Source organism: Vidua macroura, chromosome 2 (assembly GCF_024509145.1).
Source record: "Vidua macroura isolate BioBank_ID:100142 chromosome 2, ASM2450914v1, whole genome shotgun sequence".
NCBI classification, from domain to species: Eukaryota; Metazoa; Chordata; class Aves; order Passeriformes; family Viduidae; genus Vidua; species Vidua macroura.
This window is the reverse complement of record NC_071572.1, coordinates 56755142-56777807: the sequence shown is the minus strand read 5'-3', so window position 1 is coordinate 56777807 and position 22666 is coordinate 56755142. Positions and strand designations below refer to the sequence as shown.

The window sequence follows — 22666 nt, the reverse complement described above, 5'->3', positions numbered from 1 at the left end:
ATCGAAAGCTACAAAATCAAGTCATGTTAAACCTTCAATTTCTTTACCTTTTCTTACTACAAATTTTGTCCTTGTCTCAGAATCAGACACAGAAAGAGTAAACCAATAGAAAACTGAAATAGAGGAATAAAAAGTGCCCATTTGAAAGCATACCCTCATTCCAAGATGATGTTGGAAGTAAACAGAATATCCCCCTTTACATGTATTTAAAAGTTCTCAAATGTTGTGGTGTTGTAATTTATTTCACTGTTAGCCTTTTACTAAATAGCTGTTGTTTCCCTTTTCAAAAATATATATTCATATAAACAATTTGGTACTACCCTGCAAATGAGATTTCATTACTCTGTGAAAGGGGCCATTTTCATGCTCTGAGAAATTTAAGGAGTTGGGAAAAGTTTGTTTACTACAGAGCTGACAAGCTTTTTGTCCTTATCTCAAAAATCCACAATAAATCTGCCGATTTTTTGGGGCAATGATTACAAGCATGACAAGTCCAATAAGCTTTGTAAAGTACAAGTGCAAAAAGGCAGCAAGCTAGCCTCTTGAACAGGAAAAAAGGCACCTCACAAAAACAAACAGCAAGATCTCATGTATCCCAACTATAATCCTTACATGATACTATCAAAACTTGTTTTCTAGTTACCAAAAAATACTTTTGCTTTCAGAAAGCTGAGAGCATTTCCCTAGCTCTCCAAGATATACAAGTTTATACAATCAGACTCGTATTATCAGCCAGCCAAACTTGTATTAGCAGCCAGTCAGACTCAAATTTCTTAATAACAATTTCATTTAATGAAATTCTGCTAAAGAAATAGAAACAGATTATTTAAGTCAAACTAGGACTGATAGACATAAATCTCTCTGCACTTCAGCTCCCAGCTACACACAGAAGTACTTCAGCAAGAATTCTGTATAGCACTGAAGTCGTAACAGCTGATCTTTAGTTGATGACAAAACATTACTTCCTAGGCAAATTCAAAGACTTTGTAAAATTATGTATTTTAAGAAAAAATATTATTACCCACAAAAGAATAGTATAGGCAGTGAAAGAGGTAACTTCAAGAGCAAGAAAAAAATCTGGTTTGTGGTTAGATACAGAACCTCATCTCTTAATCAAATTCAAGAAACACTGTGTTAAGCATGACACTGAATATATTTAAGGTGGTTTGAACAAGCATTAATAAGTTTCACAAGCAAATGTTACTTTGTTAAACATGTTATTTTAAGCTAGCCACGCAGCCTAAGTAACTTCAGAATTAAACATGCAATCACAGATATCTTAACTATACTGCATGTAGATTGGCACAATTACCTGTGTCAGGCTCATTTAGCTGTGATTAGAGCATACTTCAAAGCCATCCATACATTTTTGCTACTCATCTTGATTATGTTACAGATAATTGCCAGTTCATTGAGACTTTTCCAATTAACTAAATTATCCTCAAAGATAAGATAGTTTCTTGTATTACTAAGGTTATTTCTATTGCATTAGCAGTAAGGTTATTTGCTTAGCCAAAGCAAAACTTAAGTTGTCTTACCACATCATCTGTCAGTGTCTTGATATTTAAGTGCTGTAAATCAAACAGGAAAGCAGTCATGTCAAAATTGTTCAGTAAAAAAAAAAAAAATAAGCTCAGTTATAGTTACTTTTATTCAAAACATGCAAGTTAAACAGTGTTGAATCCTGACACTTGAAATAAACCAAGTTCTTGGCAAGTTGTACCTTGCTGGTTTATAATGCACAGCAAATTATACAGATTTAAAAAATCTTCCATTTGATCCTCCAACAGAACATCAAAAGACTATGAACTAAGCACAGCTTGAAACAAGTTGTGTTTTATTATATTTCATAACTAAATTATGCTTTAGAGCTAAATATACAGATGACCTGCTCAAAATTCAGCTACTGGACATGTGTCTTCTCAAGATGGCTGTGGGGACACCAACAACAAATAATCCAGAGATTTCAAACCCAATAGAAGAACACAGAGCTCCTCAAAAGTTCAAAACTATCCTTCAAGCCGCAACACTCAAAATACTCACGTTGTTGAATAGTCTCAAATAATGCCTCTGTGGCAAGCAGAACATGAACCTGTGAGCAGAAACTGAACTAAACTTTCAATAATAGTAGCATCCAAAAAAATCTATACATCACTCAAAACAGCAGTTTCTGAACCAACACTTGGTCTCCACTGCAAATTTACAAACACAGCAAGTGCTACGATGTACAGCTCTTCCACAAAAGCAAAGAGCAGCACAGAATATTGGCAACTGATGAGTCAGTGTTGCAGGGATCTGACGTATCATTTTTATGAAGAGGTTGAGAACAGACTTGGCAGGAAAATGTCAAGAATGTGAAGTCACATACTTAGTGAGATAGACCCTTACCCTTCTCTTAGACTCCCCTAGTGTACACAGCTTGGCAACAGCTACAGCAACTGTCAACAACTATATCCTAATTAACCAGATTTGGAAACTCTTCACCAAGTCAACAATAATTGGCTATCTCTCTCTACAACCTGAAAGGAGGTTATAGCAAGGTGAGGGTCAGTCTCTTCTCCCAGTTAACAAGCAATAGGACAAGAGGAAATGGCCTCAAGTTGCACCACTGGAGGTTAGCTTGGATATTAGGAAAAATTTATTCACTGAAAGGGTAGCCAGGCATTGGAGCAGGCTACCCAGGGAAGGGTGGACTCAACATCCCTGAAAGCATTCTAATGGCATGCAGAGACGTAACACCTGGGTTTGGCAGTGAAAGTGGTGGTGCTAGGTTAATGATGATTATCTCAGAGGCTTCCAACTTTAATGGTTCTATGATTGTGACAATTACTTCTGACATCTTCTCTGGCTCATCCCTCAGAATTAAAGAACAATTTGTGTTAAGTCAAACATTATCACACAACAGCTCTAGTCTGAATAGTGTCAAGAAACTGAGGAAGAAGTGTCTGATGAATGGTTATGAAGTTAAAAATAGAAGAAAAATGAGGTGCAAGGAAATACAATATTCAGTGACACACTACATTCCGTCAAAAAAAAATTGTTAAAAAAGGTACTAGGTCACTACTGAACTTTTATGACAATTCCATTCCATGTTCTAACAGGTGAGGATTTGTAATAAATGAAAACAACTATTCCAATCTGGCCAGGAAACTGAAGATCTGTATCCCAGTCTTCTCACTGGTGTTCTCCTGCCAAAGGGTAGATCAGACTTTTGCCCCACACACTGCTATAGAACTGGGGTTTATTACTTGCTTTTCCCATTCTGCTAAATATCTACAAAGACTGTAAAAATGTTAACTGGTGTCATTTACAAAAGCTCATGAGTTTGCATTTAGAAAGGTTTGGTACAATACTTCTACCCTTAAGTGAGCAAAACTGCAAGAGAAAACACTAACATACGGTCTGACACTGCAACTAGCTAGAGAAGAACATGAAAATTTATTCCCTTTTCATGCAGATGACTTAAATCACTAAGCCTTAAGCAATGCACAAATACCATCATGGAGCTCCTCTAACATGGCAGGAGATTACATAATCTGCTTAGAATGAAAACCACCTGCATTCTATGCTTTGAGTAGAAATTCAAGATTCATGTCAAATTCACTCCACTAAAAAAATGCAGGAAAGCAAGAACATCAGGTTCATTTCAACTTAAGAACAGATGTTGGATGTTTTGTAATTGCTCCATACAAGACACCATCAGCATGCAGGTAACCAGGCAATTTCAGATTCAGGTTTTGTTCTTTGAAAAAGACAGAAGTTAGTGGGATAGTTCAAGCTAGTATTTTATTTTTCTTTTAAGTCATGAAATTCAGCAGTGCAATTTACTATGATAACAAGTGAAAAGTTTCCCATTTTGTATATCAGAACACCTCACTGACCCAAGTCACCTGGCTAATTAGTGAAAAAAAGAGTACCACACAACTAATTAAGGACACCATAATGGTATAACAAACTCAACATACAGATATGAGCCTTCTCTCAAAATCTTCATCTTACTGGATACCTAGAGTACGGAAGTCTAAAAAATATCAGCACTTCTTTCATAAAAAGTTGTGGAGTCTAGTTTGAAGGCAAATGCTAAAAGCAGGTTCTTAAGTAAGAATCTACTTAACCAGCACCAAATATCAACACTGGTGACATAGAGACTTTATAAAGGAGAAGAAATGCAAACTACAACCTAATGTTCAGCCCTTTCAGCACTCAAAAGACTGAATGACTTGTTGTAAGACATCTCTAAAGACTTACTTAGTAAACTTTATGTTATAATGCTTCTCAGTCAGAGGAGTTGGTTAAAATAGAACTGGGGTTCTCTTTTTCCCCTCTCCCTCACCAAGTCCTTCTCTTTGTCAGAAGAACAAAAGTAAAATCAGTTGACAGCTTCACTGGTCTTCTATAGCATGCAAGGATACAGGATGTGGAACAGTACCTGTGGTCTTAACAACAACAACCATAACAAAGAAACTTACCACACTGGATCTTTTAATGGCATTGTATATAGAGGAGTGCTGCAACTCAAGAATAAGAGCATATTTTTATTCTTGACAGGCCAAACGAAACAAACACATTTCTAGTAAGAGGAAAAATAACTAGACTAGGAGTCAGGTAAATTCCAGATAGAGGCTAGAGTGCTTTACTACCACAGGGACCTATTCCTATTTCCAGGCTGAGATATATCAGTTCACAAAACATACATTCTGCTCAAGTGAACAGGTTGCCTTAAACACAGGCCCACAAGTGAATACATATGACTTAAGTAATATTCCTATAATATTCAGTCACTGCTAAAAACATTAAGTAGTTTTACATAATACTGCTTCACAATGGATGAAAATATTTCTATGCTATTCTGAGTCTTCCATGAACTCCACAATAACAAAATTATAGATTTGAAAGCACAGGAGCTACGTACAAGTATTCTTCTAGTCTGTTTATCATGTAGAAAGTAGATATGCAAAACTGAAAAACAAATTATCAGTATTTTAAGTATGCTGACATCATGTTTTCTAGTCAGAGATATACAAAAGCACAAAGATATTAGAGTTAATTAGGACAGTTCAGGAAAGATTTATAAGTAGCACCTACAGTTAGAAAAACAGAAGAAACACCATTGCTTAGTTTTCAGCTATAAAAACACTTTTATAAACTAAATTTTAAAACTGCACTCCTCAGTGTACCTTAGTTTTTAGTCTAGGACATGGAGGAAGAGGTCATTTTGTTTTGCAATTGAGTAGAAGCAGTTCACTTAATGCTAAGTCCAATGAGAAAGAAATACACAGGTGTATCATTTTTGAAGAAAGCAAGCAATCTGACAGAATTACCCCTTACAGAAGATTATGTCTCTCAGGCATACTGCTGAATAACCAGTGTCATAAGACGGAAGATATACATATACATGCAGCATGTGGTACAGTGTTCTTGATGAGCTGGCAAAACTCCAAGGATAGTGAGAGTCTTAGAAGCTGAAAGGTACAAGAGGATGCAAGGGCTGAGCTTCACAACACAAGCACAGCAACAAGACGACTGCTCCCGAGACAGGAAGAGTACTGTGTCTCTTGAAAAGGTCACAAATGATGAAGACATGTGTGATGGAACTTTCACACCTCTCAGTTAAAGGAAGCCAAATACTATTTGGCTTCATATACATTCACAGTAGAGAATCTTATTGTCATATTGATGCCTGAAAACTAGGCAAGAAAACAGTACTCCATAGCACAAGGCCTATAGAGCAGGCATACTTGATTCTATGCCAGGAATGAGGGGGATAGCTTCACCACAGACTCACTCTTCCATTCTTTGCACAGTACAAGCTTTTATACTTTTTCTACTTAATGTGCACATTATACTTTCCTAACCTTCACATTGTAACATATTTTCTAATTACATGATTATGAAAGCCCTTGTAGCACATGTACGGTTTCTGCACGAGGTGGTGATCAGCCTCCTTGTGGTCATTTTGGATGAAGGCTGAGAAGTCTTCCTCAGGCGTGAACTTTTCACCTCTGTCTCTGTGCATGCTCTATAAGCTTGCCTGCTGAAACAGCCACTGGTTAGCTTTTTGCAGTCAGCTTGTTCTGCTAAATCTGCTGATTTCTAAAAAGTGCTTCATTCACATACCTTGTTACAAAGTAACTACTTTTTTCCGCATAGCTACAGCTTTTTGCATCGCTCAAGCATTATCTTGTTGCCTCAGCATCAAAAGGAAGACAGGGAGGAGGGGGTGAACCAGGGAGGGTGATGGGGCAACATTATCTTGTTGCCCAGGTATCAATACACAAGATGATGCATCCAAACAGCAGTACATACTTGAAGTTCATCTGCTAGATATAATGTAATAACTTGAGGGATTGCCGATATAATTACCCCAGTCAAGTCCAGGTAGAGACAGTGAAGCAAAGCAAAGCAATGACAAATCCCTCTTAATTGGATCAACGGTATTAGTCCGATCCTGTGTGTCTTTACATCTATTTCCCTATCTTTACAAAATAGGGAAAGCAATCAGGAGCAAAACTACCTTAACATGACAGGTTCTACACAGTGATATTCTTTAGGCATTGATGAGTTAAACTCAAAATTGGTGCTTACAGGTAAGATCATATAACAAAGTGCTAGAACACAACACTAAAATTTAGTATCATAACCCACAGTGTTAATTCATGCCAACAAAAATAACAGCATGAAGAATTTACAATTTTACAAAGCCGCGATAAAGTGTTTTAGGTAACATCTGTTCAGCAATCATTTCTTTAAAAGACTAATTTAGATTCAAGGTCTTACACTGCAGCATAACTGCAGCAATAATTCAGTCACTTTGTAATTAAAGATATTGACACAGATTGGTCTTACCTTTCTACTCTATGCCAGAGAAATGGAAGTGTTTTTCCTCTTAACTGCATCTTTCTTTGATTTATAGACACTGTTAAATGCAACAGTTAATTTGTCTATTTTTAATAGATTGGTGTAAACAAACCCTTCTTGACTCATAAATTTCATAAAGAACTTAACTAAAAACATACCCTGAAAGTCACTGAAGTCAGGTCAATGGTAAACTGAAATTAATAGAAACACCTCTTATTTGATCTAGAAACTGAAGTTGATCTTTTGAAGACCAGTCTACAATATGTAGTATCTGTAAAGTGCAGTTGGAAGTCACATAATATAGTGCTCACTGCAATGATTTCCAAACATTTCTAAGGTGAGGGGGGAATCAAGGAAAGGAAGTGGCAAACAATTTCTTTTTACCCCACCCTGCCCTCGCAGGGTGGAGAAGTTTCTTGCTCAGTCAATGTATATAGAAAGAACAAGTAAAATATCTGCCATCCTTCTGTAGATTTCCTCTTTTTACAAGGCCCTAAACTACAAGGGGGTTAGGCATGAGCTTTCAATAAGCTGAAGTACCACAGAAATTCTTTTACCCTTTTAAAAGTCCCACTCTTCTAAAAACTTGGACCTGTTGAACAAAGTCATGCTGGTATGTACTTCAAAATGAACGCCTTCAAAAAAAGTATTTAAAATGATTCTGCAAAAGAACAAAGACAACTGAGGCTTAAAACTCATTCACTTCTTCTGAGAAGCTAGTTTATTCAAAAAGAGTCCTTGAAGGCCTCATTTGGCAGGGCTAAACAGTTATAGCGGCTGATTCCAATGCCTCTTTCTCCCCCCCTCCACACCTCATATGAAGTGGGTTTTTAAAAACAGTATTTTCCTCAGTTAAAAAAAGAATTTGATCAATATGTTGCATTGACTGGAAGGGTCCAACCTGGAACTTATTTTCAAGCCTTGAACACTGAGAAATATTACACTCACATAATCTGTATTACTTGAGGTCAATAAATCTAACAGCTACTTTAGTTTGACAAATGTACACAGATAGAAATATAACTGAGGTAACATGAGGTATGGCACTCTAAGTACCCTAAACAGAGAAAAGGGCATAAACTAAATCTAAGACTGGATTACAGAGAACCCAAAGGCGTGAGAGCCAGGCTCTGCACATTCTGACACAAAACTAATTTAGCTATTAAAATTACATTGAAGATGTATTACAGAAAGAATTAGATGCAAAGAAGTCAAGTTAGAAAATACCTCTAAGATCATCAAGTCCCAACCATAAACCAAACGCTGCCAAGTCCATTACTAAACCATGTCCATGAATGCCACATCTACACACACATCTTTTCAACACCTTACGAGATGGTGACTCAACCACTTTTCTGGGCAGCCTCTTCCAGTGCTTGACCACCCTTTCAGTGAAGAAAGTTTAGTTAATACCCAATCTAAACCTATCCTGGTGCAACTTGAGGCCTTTTCCTCTTGTTCTGTTACTTGTTACTTGGGAGAGGACACTGACCTCCACCTCACTACAGCCTCCTTCCAGTTGTAGAAAGCAATAAGGTCAGTCAGTGAGTTAATGGCACACCGAGAATACAATCCATGTTCAATCCATAATTCTTCAGTCTTATCAACATCCAAAGATAAAATCTTTGCTTTAAGACATTATTTAAAGATGAAAAATAGGACTATTGTTAGGGTGAAATGCTTTTGAAAATTGCAGTTTGACAAAACATTCTCATATATCCCTGCTTAAAGAGAAACTGGGCAGGGGAATAGGAAGAGCCAAAATAAAAAAAAATATCAAAATCCACACCTACCTACAGGATGATTATATACCCTATAAAACTGAGTCAGAACTCCAAATTCAACCCCCTTTATTTTCTGTAGCTGTGACCTCAACACCATGACCTTAAAAAAAAAAGTCAGCTGATGCCTATATTGAAACATTATCAAAACCACTCTTGCATAGCCTGGGAAGCCTAAACATATACCCATCAAACTCATCTGCACCAAAAAAAAGGCCTTCTTTCACTGAAAAGATGAGATTTCATCTAAGAAAAAAAGGCTCAATGGCTTTTATCACATCTAATTTCTACTCCCTATAAACTATTGTACTGCCATTTTACCACATGATTAGCAAAACATGATAGCAACGCACTACTTCTGTTTTAGCACATAATTAGAGGAAAAAATGAAAACCATTGTGATATCTGCATAAGAACTTGGCAGTTGAAGTATTGGTAGTAAATAAAACATCTTGACTCAGAGCTCTTGTCAGTCGCAAACACACAAAAATCCATGTCTTTCATGAAAGGAATAATCCAACCCTCAAGTCATACAGCAACGACACTATCTTTTACATGGGCCAGACCACATGGTTTCTCCTCACAGATCATATACTAAAGCATGTTGTGAGAGACTGGGAAGATCTGGTGTCACGAGACATTTTGGGGTACATGTGTGTGGGGCAAGGGGTTGGTTAGGCCTTGCCATGGTGAGGTGATGCCCTGCTCTGCACACACACCCCACTCCTGGGGCCTGTATCCCAGCCCCACACTGGCTACCAATCCCTGGTACAGAGGAGGCAATGCTGCACACCTGGCCTCTGGAACCCCTAACCCAGCTCCTGAGTGGCCAAACAAACAGAAGTCCCACCTGGAGGAAGGGCTCCGGAAGGCCAAGGGGTATTTAAACATGAACGCAAGCACATATCTTGACCCTACCTCCTCTGGGAATTTCTATCAGCTGAGCACTGCTGGAACCCAGCAGCTGGTAGCTATACATGTTCTTTTTCATGGGGTTTTTTTTGTCTTCCTCTTCTTTTTCTTCTAGGAACTTTTGAGTAACTTAAAATCAAACAAGCTTGAAGTTTGCCAAGTTGAACGGGCTAAGTTAATGCTTTGAGATGTATTTTATGTTGATGGAATGTTGCACTAAACCTTTTGCCAAATCTTTGATTTTCTGAGGTTGCCAGTAAAGTCTTTTTGTGTTTTGATCTCTTGAGAATATCTTGTTGCTATTTCTCCTGTACATCTAACTCAGAATACAGGAACAACCATGAGCCCTTTTGAAAGCCTCGTCAAGCGAGGGGCCTTACACATGTCCAGCCGTGTCATCTGCATGACTAAAACGCACATTCCCCCAGTGGATATACAACCACTTAGGAAGCCGAACAAATAGCTCTTGGTCAGTCTCATATATGCCTCTTCTAACATGCAGAAAAAGGCACAGGGACATGGTTCAAACAGCAGTCTCTGCAGCCACAATGCAAAAAGATTGCAGCAAACAGGAATATTCCAGGAGCAAGTTGTGACCTTTCAGAACAGGTCTGGCCAGCCTGTTTGATACCGCTTATTGGCTAACTTTTTTGAACCTGCGCACAAGTGCCAGACACTCAAGTACTGAATGTTACATAAATACAAACTTAGAATCAAGAGTCTAATATAATTGTTAGGGTATCTCTTTTGTAATTATGTAACAAATACATTTTAGAGCAGGTGGGCTCAGGGACAGCTGAACAAAGATCAATATGCATCACCTAAATATGAGCATGGGGTGCATTTCCTCTGCACATGGCAGATACCCCCTGAAAAGGAGGTTGTATCCAGATGGGTTCAGCCCCTTCTCCCAGGCAACCAATGACAAGATAAGAGGACACAGTCTCAAACTACACCACGGGACATTTAGGCTGGACATAATGAGGAATTTCTTCACAGAAAGGGTGATTAGACATTGGAATGGGCTGCCCAGGGAGGTGATGGAGTTATGATCCCCAAAGGTGTTTAAGGAAAGACTCAACATGGCACTTAGTGCCATGGTCTAGTTGACATGGTGGTGTTCAGTCATAGATTAGACTCGATGATTCCAGAGGTCTTTTCCAACCCAATTGATTCTGTGGATACAAGGCCTGTAGAATATATGTTGGCCCCAACTCTAATGCTTGGAATTCTCATCATGTTCAAACAAAAACTGGTTATTTCTGGGTACACTTTGGTTAGAGCTCATCTGGAAGACACGTTATCTCGTGAATGGTTATAAGACATCTTGAGTTCCCCAATTTCTTGATGTGCTAGCCAAAAGCTTGTAAAAACAGGCCTATGGAAGAGAACTTTACTATGTCCTTTAAATTCAAAGACCAGTTTTACACTGTAGAGTTATATCAAGAAAGTTAAAAAAAAAAAAAACCACAACCAAAAAAAACCACCAACAAAACAAACACTGCAGTCCTATTAGAAGTAACACCGTTTAAGAGCTGTAATTCTGTTCTACTACCCTTGCACCCATAGCTGTCGCGCAGCAAGTAAGGCAATGAACCTTTATGATGAAGCGCTCGGGAGAGGCCTGAAAACTTCTTGTATCTTTTCACACGGGCAAGCAATAGGCGAGCTGGACCAGGCGGGATGAGCCTTCGAAGCCCAGCTGAACTTGACGGCGCCACGTATTGCCACTCAGTGCCCCGATCTCGGGGGGCCCCAGGCAGGGGGCGGCGAGGGGCAGACGGGGGTGTCACCGCACGGCCGGGCCCCCTCGGCACGGACCAGCCAGGCCCCGCTCCTCGGGCACCCCCGCCGCGGGACCGGCTCGTACTTACGAATTTAGGCTTCCTGCTGTCCGCCGCCTCCTCGGGGCCCCCGGCGCTCCCGGTTCCCGGCGGGCCCTTCCGACGGAGCCCCTTGTTCTCCCGCCCGCCGCGACTCGGCGGCGACGACGGGGCGCAGTAACGCGGCCGCGGGGGCTCCATAGCCGCGTATGGGCGAGGAAGGGAGATGGGCAGAGGGGAGCGCTGCCCACGATCGGGCCCAGGCCCGGCGGCCCCGGCCAAGCTGGGCGCCTGCGATTAGCGCGGCTTAGCTGGGCTCGGCCAGGCAGGGCGCCGGGGGGGGAGGAGCGGGGCTCAGCGCTAAAGCCGCGGCCTCACCGCAGCGCAGGATTTAGCGAGGAGAAGCCCTAATCACGCCACGCCCGAGCCGCGCGGGGCCGCGCGCTCCCAACGGCCGCGGCTGGCGGCGCGCGGCAACGTCCCGCAGTCCGAACCGTCCCGCCACCGCCGGTGCCGCCCCCGCCCGCCCGCCGCGGCCAATCCGCGCCGGCGCGGCGGCAGCGGCGCCTCCCGGTTGGCGGGACCGGTGCCCGTCTCCGATGAGTCAGCGGCTCGTGCCGCGCCCCGCCGCAACCCCGCCCCGCCCGGCCGGACCGCGCCTGTCCCCGCAGGGAACGGGACGGTCCCGCAGGGTTGAGGTAACGCCGCCTCCGAGGTACATACGCACACACACAGAGGAAGGGAGAGTTTGTTTCCTTATCGTGCAAACCCCGTCTTCTCTACATCCTGTCTGGTCAGGATCTGGTCACGGAGCGGGTCCCTCACCTCTTTGGCCTAGGATGCCGATTTCCAATAAGTGGCTTTGTTTAAAATTCCGATTCCATACCTCAAGCCGTTGTTTAACAGGTGAAAAGTGGTTCATCTATTTCTATATGACCTTTTTAAATAAGTAGAGCGCTGACTTTTATATATAAATATACATTACTACATAGAATCGTAGAATCATGGGGTTTGGAAGAGACCTTCATGATCATCCAGTCCAAAAATCCAAACCATCTCTTAAAACACCCCCAGGGATGGTGACTCCATCACCTCCCCAAGCAACCTATTCCAATGCCTGCCCATCTGAACAGTGAAAATAATTTTCTAGTATCTTATTTGAATCTCCCCTGTCTCAGTTTTAGGCCATTTCCTCTGGTCTCTACTGCAGTCACAGTAGTGACTGGCCCCCACCTCCATTAGAACCTCTTCTCTGGTAGCTGTAGAGAGCAAGACATACATAAATAGACATACATACATACACACACACACACACACACACACACACACATATATATGTCATATATTAATACTTCTCATATTACTTTATACCAACTTGGTGGTACTGGGTTAAGGCAGAATAACACAGAAGAGACATAGTCCCTGTCCAAAACTGTGGCAGTGTTTCCATCATCCTCCTGTACCCAAGTTTCTGTTTTGTGATGGACAGAGTCTGTGTGGAGGAGCTGTTAACTGTGCTGCCAAGGCCAAAAGAACAGGTGTACCTGCAGTCTGCATTTGTTTAATGCAATCTGTTATTTTCCATCACTGAAAGACCTGCAAGACGCTGTGGTTTATGGGGAAATACATAAATAGAGATTTCATTATGCTGTAAACTAGCAAATTGCATATGGTTTACAAGGCAATTGAATTCTCATTGCTACAATCAATACCTTGCTTTTATCTTTATTTTAAATTAAGGGTAGTTAGAATAATGATGCAAACTGGAGACTTATGTAGGGGAAAATCTATTTCCAAATCTCAGTGTTAGGGATCATTAAGAAAAGGCTCAGCATTTATATCTCTAGAGTATTTCCTAAAACAGAAGAATTTATTTTCTGTCATTCAGTCCTTCACCATCTCTTACACAGGCAGTGACCTACAAAATGTAACATCTGCCAGTACACAGAGTTCTGGTGAAACATAGCAGAATTCAGCCCCAGACTCAACCTTTGCAGGGTGAGGAGCTGTGGGGCCACACAGGGAGATGCCGTAATTATTTGTAGACGTTAAACAGTTCATCCTTTGGCACCTTTCTATAGATGTTTTGTAAATTATATCGGAATTCTTTGTGGAGAGTATAATTAGCAGAACAGTGTTTAATGTCATGGTTAATGATTTCCTGGAACATTTGATTAGAAAATTAATCAAGCTTTGTGTGCATATGATAAAGCTGTTTAAATGGACTTCCTAATTGCACTGTGGTAGAACACAATGGCTTGTACCAATATATCACTTTCAAGGTACTGTGTTGCAATAACAGAGAAACACTGAAGGGAATAATTTACCAGACAGTTTTACTAAGCCAAAAGTAAATGTTAGTACTTTTGATTTATTATTATTTTATACTGCCCCTCTTGTGCTCGGTAGGTGTTTCACAGAAACACTGTTGCAACAGCTCAGTTTACTAAGATTAATCACGACTGAGGAAAAAAACTGTGAGAAAGAAATGCATCACTAATACTAAAATTGTGCAGAGATTCTACTTAGTCATAGCATGCAGATTGTCTGGGGCATGCAAATAGCTTGGCCATTTTGCATTATTTTTTTTCTGGAATGAGAATTTTTCAAATATGAAAGTCTGAGACAAAGTAAGTGCATAAAGGTAACCATGGACATTTGCAGAAGTAGTCCTTTAGACTGATGGATTCATTTAGGCTTTTAGCATTCTATTCCATCTCTCTTTTATTTTTTTTTAATATACTGTAATTCATGACTTAAAAAAAAAAAATAGAATATCATCCTAATATTCATTGTTCCAGAGAGGCAGTTTTTCAAATATATTCCTGCACAAAGTATTTCAAAGCTGGCCTTTGCTGTGTTTAGGCAGTTGTCTACATTTCATCTGGAAACATCTAGTTCTTTCCTATAAGAAGATAAAGCAATTAACTGTTCTTTCATGAGGTTCATCCTTTTGACCTGTCACATAAAAGTTATGAAGGATTTTGTCAGCAACGTTGTTGTTTTTACAAAGCAAGCACACAAGTTTAATACTACTCTATTTAAGAATGCTAACAAGGAAAACCTTCCTAGGCACAGTTCCTGTAGCTTGGCAGAGACAAGCAAATGGCACGTCTTTTCAGGAAAATGGCTTCTTCTTTCTCCCATGGAAAGCCCCAAACAGGCGATTCTAGCCCAAATCCTTCAAACTTGCATAGCTATTTGTAAATTGTACCAATTGAATATGTATCTTATACCTTTCCTACCATCTTATTCAAAAAGTTAATACAGGAGTTACAAAAAGATATGTAATTGTTAACTCATAAGGCAAATAAAAATTACATTAGAAAAACATGGCCTGTCCTCATGTCTTATGGAGGCAATTGATGCTTGTTTAACTAAGAAAATCTTTTAACAACTGTATTTTTATACTGAAATAAAATTCATTATTATTTTAAATTTTTGCAATGTAAAATCCTTAAATGTAACCTTTGGATAAGATCTTACTTAATTTTCACAGCATGGGTGGCTCTCAAAACATATTATTTCATTATTAGGATAATGGGGAGATAAAATCTCAAATTGTTCATCTAGTCTAGCCTATTAAGTTGACTAAGGAACATGGCTGTAAGTTTATCATACTAATAAATTAACAAATTTATGTTACAGTTATGAAAAAATTCATACTCTGTTCAAATAATAAAGTTTTATTAACAAAAATTTGCTTTAGTTTTATTTCCTGTAAAACAATTATTTTGGCTTTTTTGCACATGATTTGATTGTCCTTTAGTCAGTGTCACTGCCACAGTAGTAGTATATGTCATCTCTACATTCTGTTTTTAGCATAGACTGGGAAAAATGAAAATCCATTGCTAAAACTTGTGGCATTCACATTCTCTGAACAGAGAGACATGATTCTCTCTCTCAGGGCTTTTTCCTGGAGAAGCACAGAGAGAAGAGAAAACAGTTCTTATCTGTGCCTGTGTTTGTGCCCATGTGGAATGTGGTATGGAGATTGTTTACCGAAGGTGATTGCTTGATTGGATTCTGGTGATGGTTGTTTGGATTCCTGGACCAATTGTATCCATGTGTGTATCGGGAATCTCAGGAGAGAGTCATGGGTTTTATAGCTAGTTAGTGACAGTTCTTGTTAATGTAATATAGTGTAATATAGTTACAGTACAATAAAGTAATTCATTAGCCTTCTGAAATCATTGGAGTTCTGTGCATCATTCTTCCCCGTTGGGAATTGTAGCACCAATAAAAACTATCCTAGAAGATCATGGTAATCAGAAAAAGGAAAGAATTGAAAATTTGCCAACTAATACGACACTAACCTTCAGTTCTTACAAGAGAAAAATGTATTAAGCGTTTTCTGATATATGGTTATGAACTTAGTTGTAAAAGCTTACAGAATTATAAGTCTACTAAAATGTGACAAAAAAGAGTTTTGGTTTTAATAGTCTTCATAAAGGATTGAATTTTTCCTTTGCTTAAGCTCATGATCAAGGTTACTTTTGTTTGTTATGAATGTGTTTAAAGAGATTCTGAGAACTGTGTTTAGGGTAAATGCTTGTTGTGGGTAACACAGAATGTTATTATATTGTATATCTATCTCTGCCCCAAACTTGTTACTGTCTTTTTCAGACTGTTATGTGTAATAGGCATAATTCGTCCCTATAGAGTGATATATAGATAGGAGTTTTTATATGATTAAATATAGACACAAAGCAAGCGAGCCAGGGCAAAGGGGAAAGGCTGTCTCATGTATGTCGAAACCATTGTAGACAAGGCTTCATTTACAAGTTAATACAAGTGGCTCACTTGGAGATGGGCCATAATCTAGGAGCTCACAAGCGATGATCGATGATTGTCCCACCAAGTACCCGAGATTGGAATCACTGGAATCTCCGGGAGATGCATCTCAGTGTCGGGTTACCATAACTCCATCATCGATGTACATCCATCCCGGACCTCGGATTGTTCAACCCGGCGCAGAGAAAAGAGACTTCATGAATATGTGGGACTTTGAATGGAAAGAAAAGGCTGATCACCAAAATCCCGGCCTCAAGCAAAATAAACTGTATAAAAACTGCTCGTGCAGGACGGGTGGTGCGAAGCATAGGAGAGACCCTCTGCTAGAGTGGTTGAATCTGTGTCTCACCCAGCACCGATCCCAGGCTCGGCACTGTCCTTTTCTTTGTGTCTGGCTCAGATAGAATTTGATCTTTATAATAAAAATTACTTTTCTAATTCGGCTGGGTCAATTTTTACCTATAACAAGACCTAGCACGGCAAGAACTGGAATTGCAGGGCAGCTGGGAGGTGCTGGTCCCCTGATCCCTTTACAGGGCTGAGCCAACCTGCTCATGCCTGGCAGTGTTTGCTGAAGGTGGAGGCTCTGCTTCAGAGGGGGTTGTTTGGGGCAGTTGGCTTTTTGTTTGCTTGGCATTTTGTTTGTTTTTCTGGGCTTGCAATACTAGCTACTCAGAAGAACTGCATTTCGCCATCACAAACTGCTTCCAAGTGAACTTTGCCAAGCAAGCTGGTTCCTGGGGCTGGGTCAGCCGGCGCTGGTGCCCACAGAGCGCTCCGCTCTGCCCCAGCACGCGTGTGGCGGGCGGACTGCAGCATGAGCACCAGCAGAACCCCGGGCAGCAGGAGGAGCCAGCTGAGCTGACCCCACCTCCGCCAGCACTTCTCATCGGCCACTAGAGCTCCTGCATCAGCTCCTACCTTCCTGGGAGAGGTCTTTCTGCCACCATCTTGTCCCTTTGTTTCCCAGAATACATGATCACCTGTGGCGGGCTGTCAGAGACTGGAAACGCAATCTGTTTCAAGACATCTTGGGAAGCTTGGAATGTGTGGTAGTGGGTGGGTCAGAGCTTGCTCTGGTGCCGTGTCCCGGATACCCCCCAGCCCCACAGTGTCTGTCAGTCAGATCATGATGGAGCAGCCCCAGTGTTGCCTGACCCAGCCCCTGAGTGGCTGAGAGACCACAGGTCCTACCTGGGAGGAGGGCCCTGGATGGGCCAAGGCTTTAAGAAGCCTGACTACAGGGCAAGCCTGTTGACTTTTAGCCTTCCTATCCTCTTTGGGGTGTTACATCACTGTAACCCAGGAGTGGAGAACTATGACTGTTTTTCTATACCTCTCCTGCCTTTCTGGTTTTCTCCCTTTCTTCTTCTAACTCTCTTCTTCCATAACATAACATCGAGTGGGTTTAAAGGTTTTCTCTGGGCTAAGTCTGTTGTGTGATAAGTGATGTTATGTTGCATTTACTCTTTTGCCAATGTTCTTTTATTTCCTATGGTTTGCCAGTAAACTTTTGTGTATTTTTTACATGTTAAGAATATCTGGTTGGGATTGTCTCATTTGTGTCTACCCAGAACAAAAGAACCTTGGTTAAAGCCTGGAATTAAGTAACTGGGGTGTTATATAGGCACCCTTGGAAGGCATCATTCTCCCTTTGTCTCCCTAGATGCAGTCAGCAGTGGGGGTCACCATCTTGCAAGAGATTTGGAAACATTTTGGGTGTTTCTTTGTTCCTCTGGAGTTGGTGAGATTTAGCAATTTTCTATCTAGTGATTATTCACTGGGGTTTTTTTGCCTGTTGCTGTTTTGCTTGTTAGCAAATAGTTATTTTTTCACTTACATCTACTCATATTCATTCCTTATTGTGGAAAGGGATTGGTTGAAACTAAGGGTAACTTATTTTAGAGAATGCTCTTCTTTAAATTGTCTTAAACCAAGACAGTGCTAAAAAAAATAGTAATTTTCTTTGATATTCCTTATACTCTTCTTTGGTAACAAGATAATTTTTCTCATGTGATGCTTTAAGAATGTAGGATGCCACTTGTCTTATGATGCATCTCTTCTAAAGCCCTGCTCTTGCTCTCATCGGTCTTGACTGCCCAGCATGCTATGTACAGTTGGAAGTACTCAAAACAATTGTTTGCCATTATTCACTGGCACCCTGAAAGACAAGTAGAGTATGCTAATTAATATTTGTATCATATTTTAGGCAGAAGCAGAGAGGGACTTATGGCCGGACAGATAATTAAAGAAAATGCTGTCTTGCCTGGTGTGGCAAATAGTCTGTAAAGGCAAGCAGCTTTAAGCCATTGTGATCATAGTGTTGGTAAAGCTGCTCTTGGCACAGACCTCTTGGCACATATATTTCTTGTTTCTTAAAAGTATCTGAACTAGAGTCTTCAGAAAACAGTTCTTTTCTTCCCTTTCTTATACAAAAAGTATTATGGTTGTATTCCAGGAAAATATTATGGTCATATTTCTTGCAATTCATTTCTGTTACCAGTAGAAATACTTTTGGAAACCAGACTATCCCTGATTGCCATCCCAATATCCATATCCATATTCGCTAGGAGTCTTGGACTGTCACACTTGCACGATGGTATCAGTGCTAAGTGTCAATGGAATACGTATCTTGCAACAGTTATAAAAAATACTTGGATTTTAGAGAAGCACAAAGGACTTCAGGCCCATTCTTCATGTTTGCATGGCAGTATTTTCCAGACACTTAAAGATCTAATTAAATTACTCAAGCTGAAATGAAATTTCCACTGAGAGTTGTGTCTAAAATACTACAACACCTTTTTTCTTATAACATTAACATTTTTACTGAAGAAAACAACAAAGCAAGATCCTGCAGGTTTTAGTAGAACCTGCAGGTATAGCTGTCTTTACTCCAGAATGGACAGACAAGGCATTCCTGAGGACAGCATATGTCACAGTCCTGTTATTGATATAACAGTCATACCTTTTTGAAATTTCAAACAAAATTTAACATGTAATGGATTCATTTTCTGTTTTTTCTAGTTAGAATTTAAGGACTTTCAGAAATAGTTGTGGTCTGAATAGCACCACTCTCCTTCTTGAAGCTTTCAAAGTCACCCTGTAAAAGATGAGGCTATAAGAAGTAGGAAAGTAGTTTGCTTCATCAATTTATTGTGGATTACATGTTGCTAATAATTTCTCACAAAATATTTTAGGCTAGCTTTTCATTCAGCTGAGGAAATCTAATATACCTCCTTCAAGATACTGCCTAGATGGGAAAAAACAGTAAAGAAGTCCATTATACAGTTCATCAAATGGATCTTTATGAGGATATTTGAGATGTGATTTGTGACACTATTTAGGATACATTGCATACTACATTATTATAAAGTTCAGGTTTGTAATTTAATTATGGGCCAAATTATCTTCAGTTCTAACTTTAGTTGAAGTGACTAGGCCACGCCTGACAGGTGATATAAATTGTAAATGGTCCGAGTGTCATGGGCCGCAATAAAGGCTGTGTTACTTAATTTTATACTTCATGTGGGATTTTCAGAGCTGCCTAAAGAATTAAATGAGCTATTCAAACCTTGTCTATTCTATCATTATGCTCCTAGTAAAATTATTGCAAGCATTCAATTTTGTCCAAAAAAATAAATATGTTTTCAGAGATAAAATTGTACTGAAGGTTTTTTTGTGACTATTAGGGTCCATAGAAGTGTGATCAAGTTTAGTGATTTTTTTCAGGGCATTCACTGCAAAGATTTCAAGCCTTCTGTCAGACTTCTGAGATGTAATTATCTTCCATTACTTCCTGATAACTCTCCAAATTCCTCATAGCTTTCCTTTTTTAATATACTTCTGCATTTTTTTATTATTCATTTTCTGAATTTCCTCCTAAGATTCTGTCTTTCATTTCTCCTTGTGATAATTTATATTACTTTCTACTAGGGCATGATACAGTTTGCTTTCAGAAATCCCTTATTTTCTTTTGACAGATGTGTCATTTAAAGAGAGGGAGGGAGGGAGGGAAAGAGAGATAAACACATATATGTATGTGCATGTTTAATGCTTTTTATGTGTTAGTTATGTATTGCAGAAGTCTTAAAATTGACTATAATTTGTTTATATAGCTTTTATTTCTCTCTGATTGATTTTCGTATTCTAATCCATCTTTAAGTTTCTCAATCTACTTTTTCCTCTTGCAAGAGTAGTGGATATAATCATATTATGGTTACTGCAACTTAATATTCAGTTGCAGTAAGTACTGTACATGTAGATTAAGAAAAAAACATCCTCTTGTTTTAAAAAAACAATATCTATCATTTGGGGAAATTCCTGAAATACATTGTATATGAAACATAATCAGCAATTTTGTGGGTAATGGAAGTCACTCTGTTGCTATCCAAACTGCATATAATTTTTTTGATGCTCTGTTCCTTGGCAAGTTTCAATGGACAACCTGATTTTTAATGGCTTTTTAACACACATAGTCATAAATTTCTACAGAGTGCAATGCACTGCCTTTCTTATGCTAAATAGTAGCTTCATCTCTTGTCATAGGATGATGAAGAGTGTAACTGGAGGGTGTACTTTGCATCACAAGTAGTCTTCCAGTGCAGCACAGCTAAGCTTAGGGTTTTCTCCTAGGAAGTTTCTTGAGTGGCAGTTTTATGACAGTGTGAATCAGAACAAACTTCATAAGTTTCCATCTTTGTTCACCTATGTTATAATAAATGAAAGCTGTTGGTTAAGAAAAAAAAAAAAACCACTTTCACTTATTTTTACAAAGTATTTCTGCAGGAATGGAGATATGATTATATTGGATTGTGATATCCTGTAGGACCTAGAGACGCAATCAGCTGTGAGATATGTGTTTGAGGAGAGGGAGGCAAGTGAAAGAAATTGTATTGTAACAATTACAGGATTGCCCCTCAGCTGGCCATAGGCAGTAGGGTCTCAAGATGCTTTTGGTTCATTGTACGACAGCCTAACCAGAATGGACACTTATGAAACCAAGGTGTATTTTCCAGAAAAGTAGAGGCCAGTTGCATTGTTTCTGTTACCTTATAAATGAAAAATTTACAGAGAGCAGAATCTCAGCCTCTGTTTAAGTGTCAGGGCATGGTGAACACCAGCTTTCCCTAAGGGATGTGGTGCTGAGGAAGATACGATGGCCAGCAGGACAAGGGCCCTTACTAGCCAGGGCCCATCCCACTGACCCCAGCCAGATTAAGGAAAGACCAGCCCAGAGGTGATAGCCAGGTTTATCCAGTAGTCCAGTCTGCCAGGCAACTTTGTGATGATGAAGCAAGTCTGAAGTCAGGCCAAAGATCAGGGTCAGGAGCAGTTCCAGTGACTGTAACAAGGGTCTGGAGATGATCGGATGTATCCACAGTGAAGAAACACGAGAAGCTTGGGAGTCACATACTGTGCAGGATCAACAGGGTTCATATCTGGCAGAGTGAAAGTCTGTCTTCTTTTCTGTGGTGTGATACACACAGCAATCCATCATGTGTGTGCATCCCATGAATAACTTCATGAGGCTCAAGAGCTTTGTTACTTCTACAGCCACCCTTAATCTGAGAGGAAAAAAATTCATTATTATAAGTGTGCCTATTAGTCTCTGAAAAGTAATGTAATTCCTTATCCTCACCCGTCTACAAAACTCTATTTGTTTTCATTCATGAGTTCTTTTCCCTTGTATTGAGCAATCATGCTTCACTGGTACCAGTGAAGAGGAAGTCTCCTTGAAGAAGGAAAGACTTTGACAGGATTTAAAATCAACCAGGAAGTCATCAAGAAGTCAAACACTATACCCCACTAAATGCTGATTAAATTATTATTTACCATATGTTTTGTGAGCTTCAAATCTGGACATCAGATAGATGCAGGTTTTCCATTTAGAAAAGCACCAACAAAGACCTCTTTTGGTCCCATTGAAAGAGAGGGAATATGAAGATCTATCTGCACAGGCTTGCGGGATGCTGGGGATTAATAAAGGCAGCCAAAATGTGATAATCCAGATACAGCATTGGGTGCATGGTACATACTTTCTTTATATGAACTACAACATGGAAAAGGGAAGAATGTTGCCCCAAAGGTGGTTCAAAATAAACATGATGAAAAGCAGTACAGTGCCCAACTCTTTTTCATTCGTTGTGGGAAATAGGATACCAAGAAAGAGCTTTTTTGGAAGAACAGCATGCACAGGAGCAAGAGCAGGGCAAAGAGCTCATCAGCAAAAGCAGCAGGCAGGTTTATGTATGGAATGTTGCTGAGAACTGAGCGCTGGAATGTACCGATCCCAAATAAACTGCATTGCTTCAGCATATCATGAGCTTGACTCATCCACCCTCCATCCCCCAACAACAGTGTTACTCATTCTAAGACTCCTTGTCCCTGTAATGATCACTCCAAGTTCTGCTTAGGTGATGTGACTTCCCTGTGGCCCTTCAATGTCAAAAGTCAAAATGTCAAAAGTCAGTAACGATACTGGGAACGAGTGACAATATA

At 39.8% G+C, this 22666-nt stretch overlaps 1 protein-coding gene across 5 annotated transcripts in view; it reads right to left on the bottom strand.

Moving 5' to 3' along the window:
• The window catches only part of DIAPH3 (diaphanous related formin 3), a 202236-nt gene extending 190429 nt beyond the window's left edge, over window positions 1-11807 (bottom strand). For 3 of the 5 annotated variants that reach the window (XM_053971172.1, XM_053971175.1, XM_053971173.1), the window contains exons 1-2: window positions 11426-11807; window positions 1539-1571 (exon numbers count right to left, since the gene is read on the bottom strand). In XM_053971172.1, the coding sequence (XP_053827147.1) occupies window positions 1539-1571; window positions 11426-11575 (183 nt within the window). In that variant the 5' untranslated portion in view covers window positions 11576-11807. The remainder of the gene's footprint in view (window positions 1-1538; window positions 1572-11425) is intronic. The other 2 variants (XM_053971176.1, XM_053971174.1) reach the window with 2 other exon arrangements.
• Between the last annotated feature and the right edge of the window lie 10859 nt (window positions 11808-22666).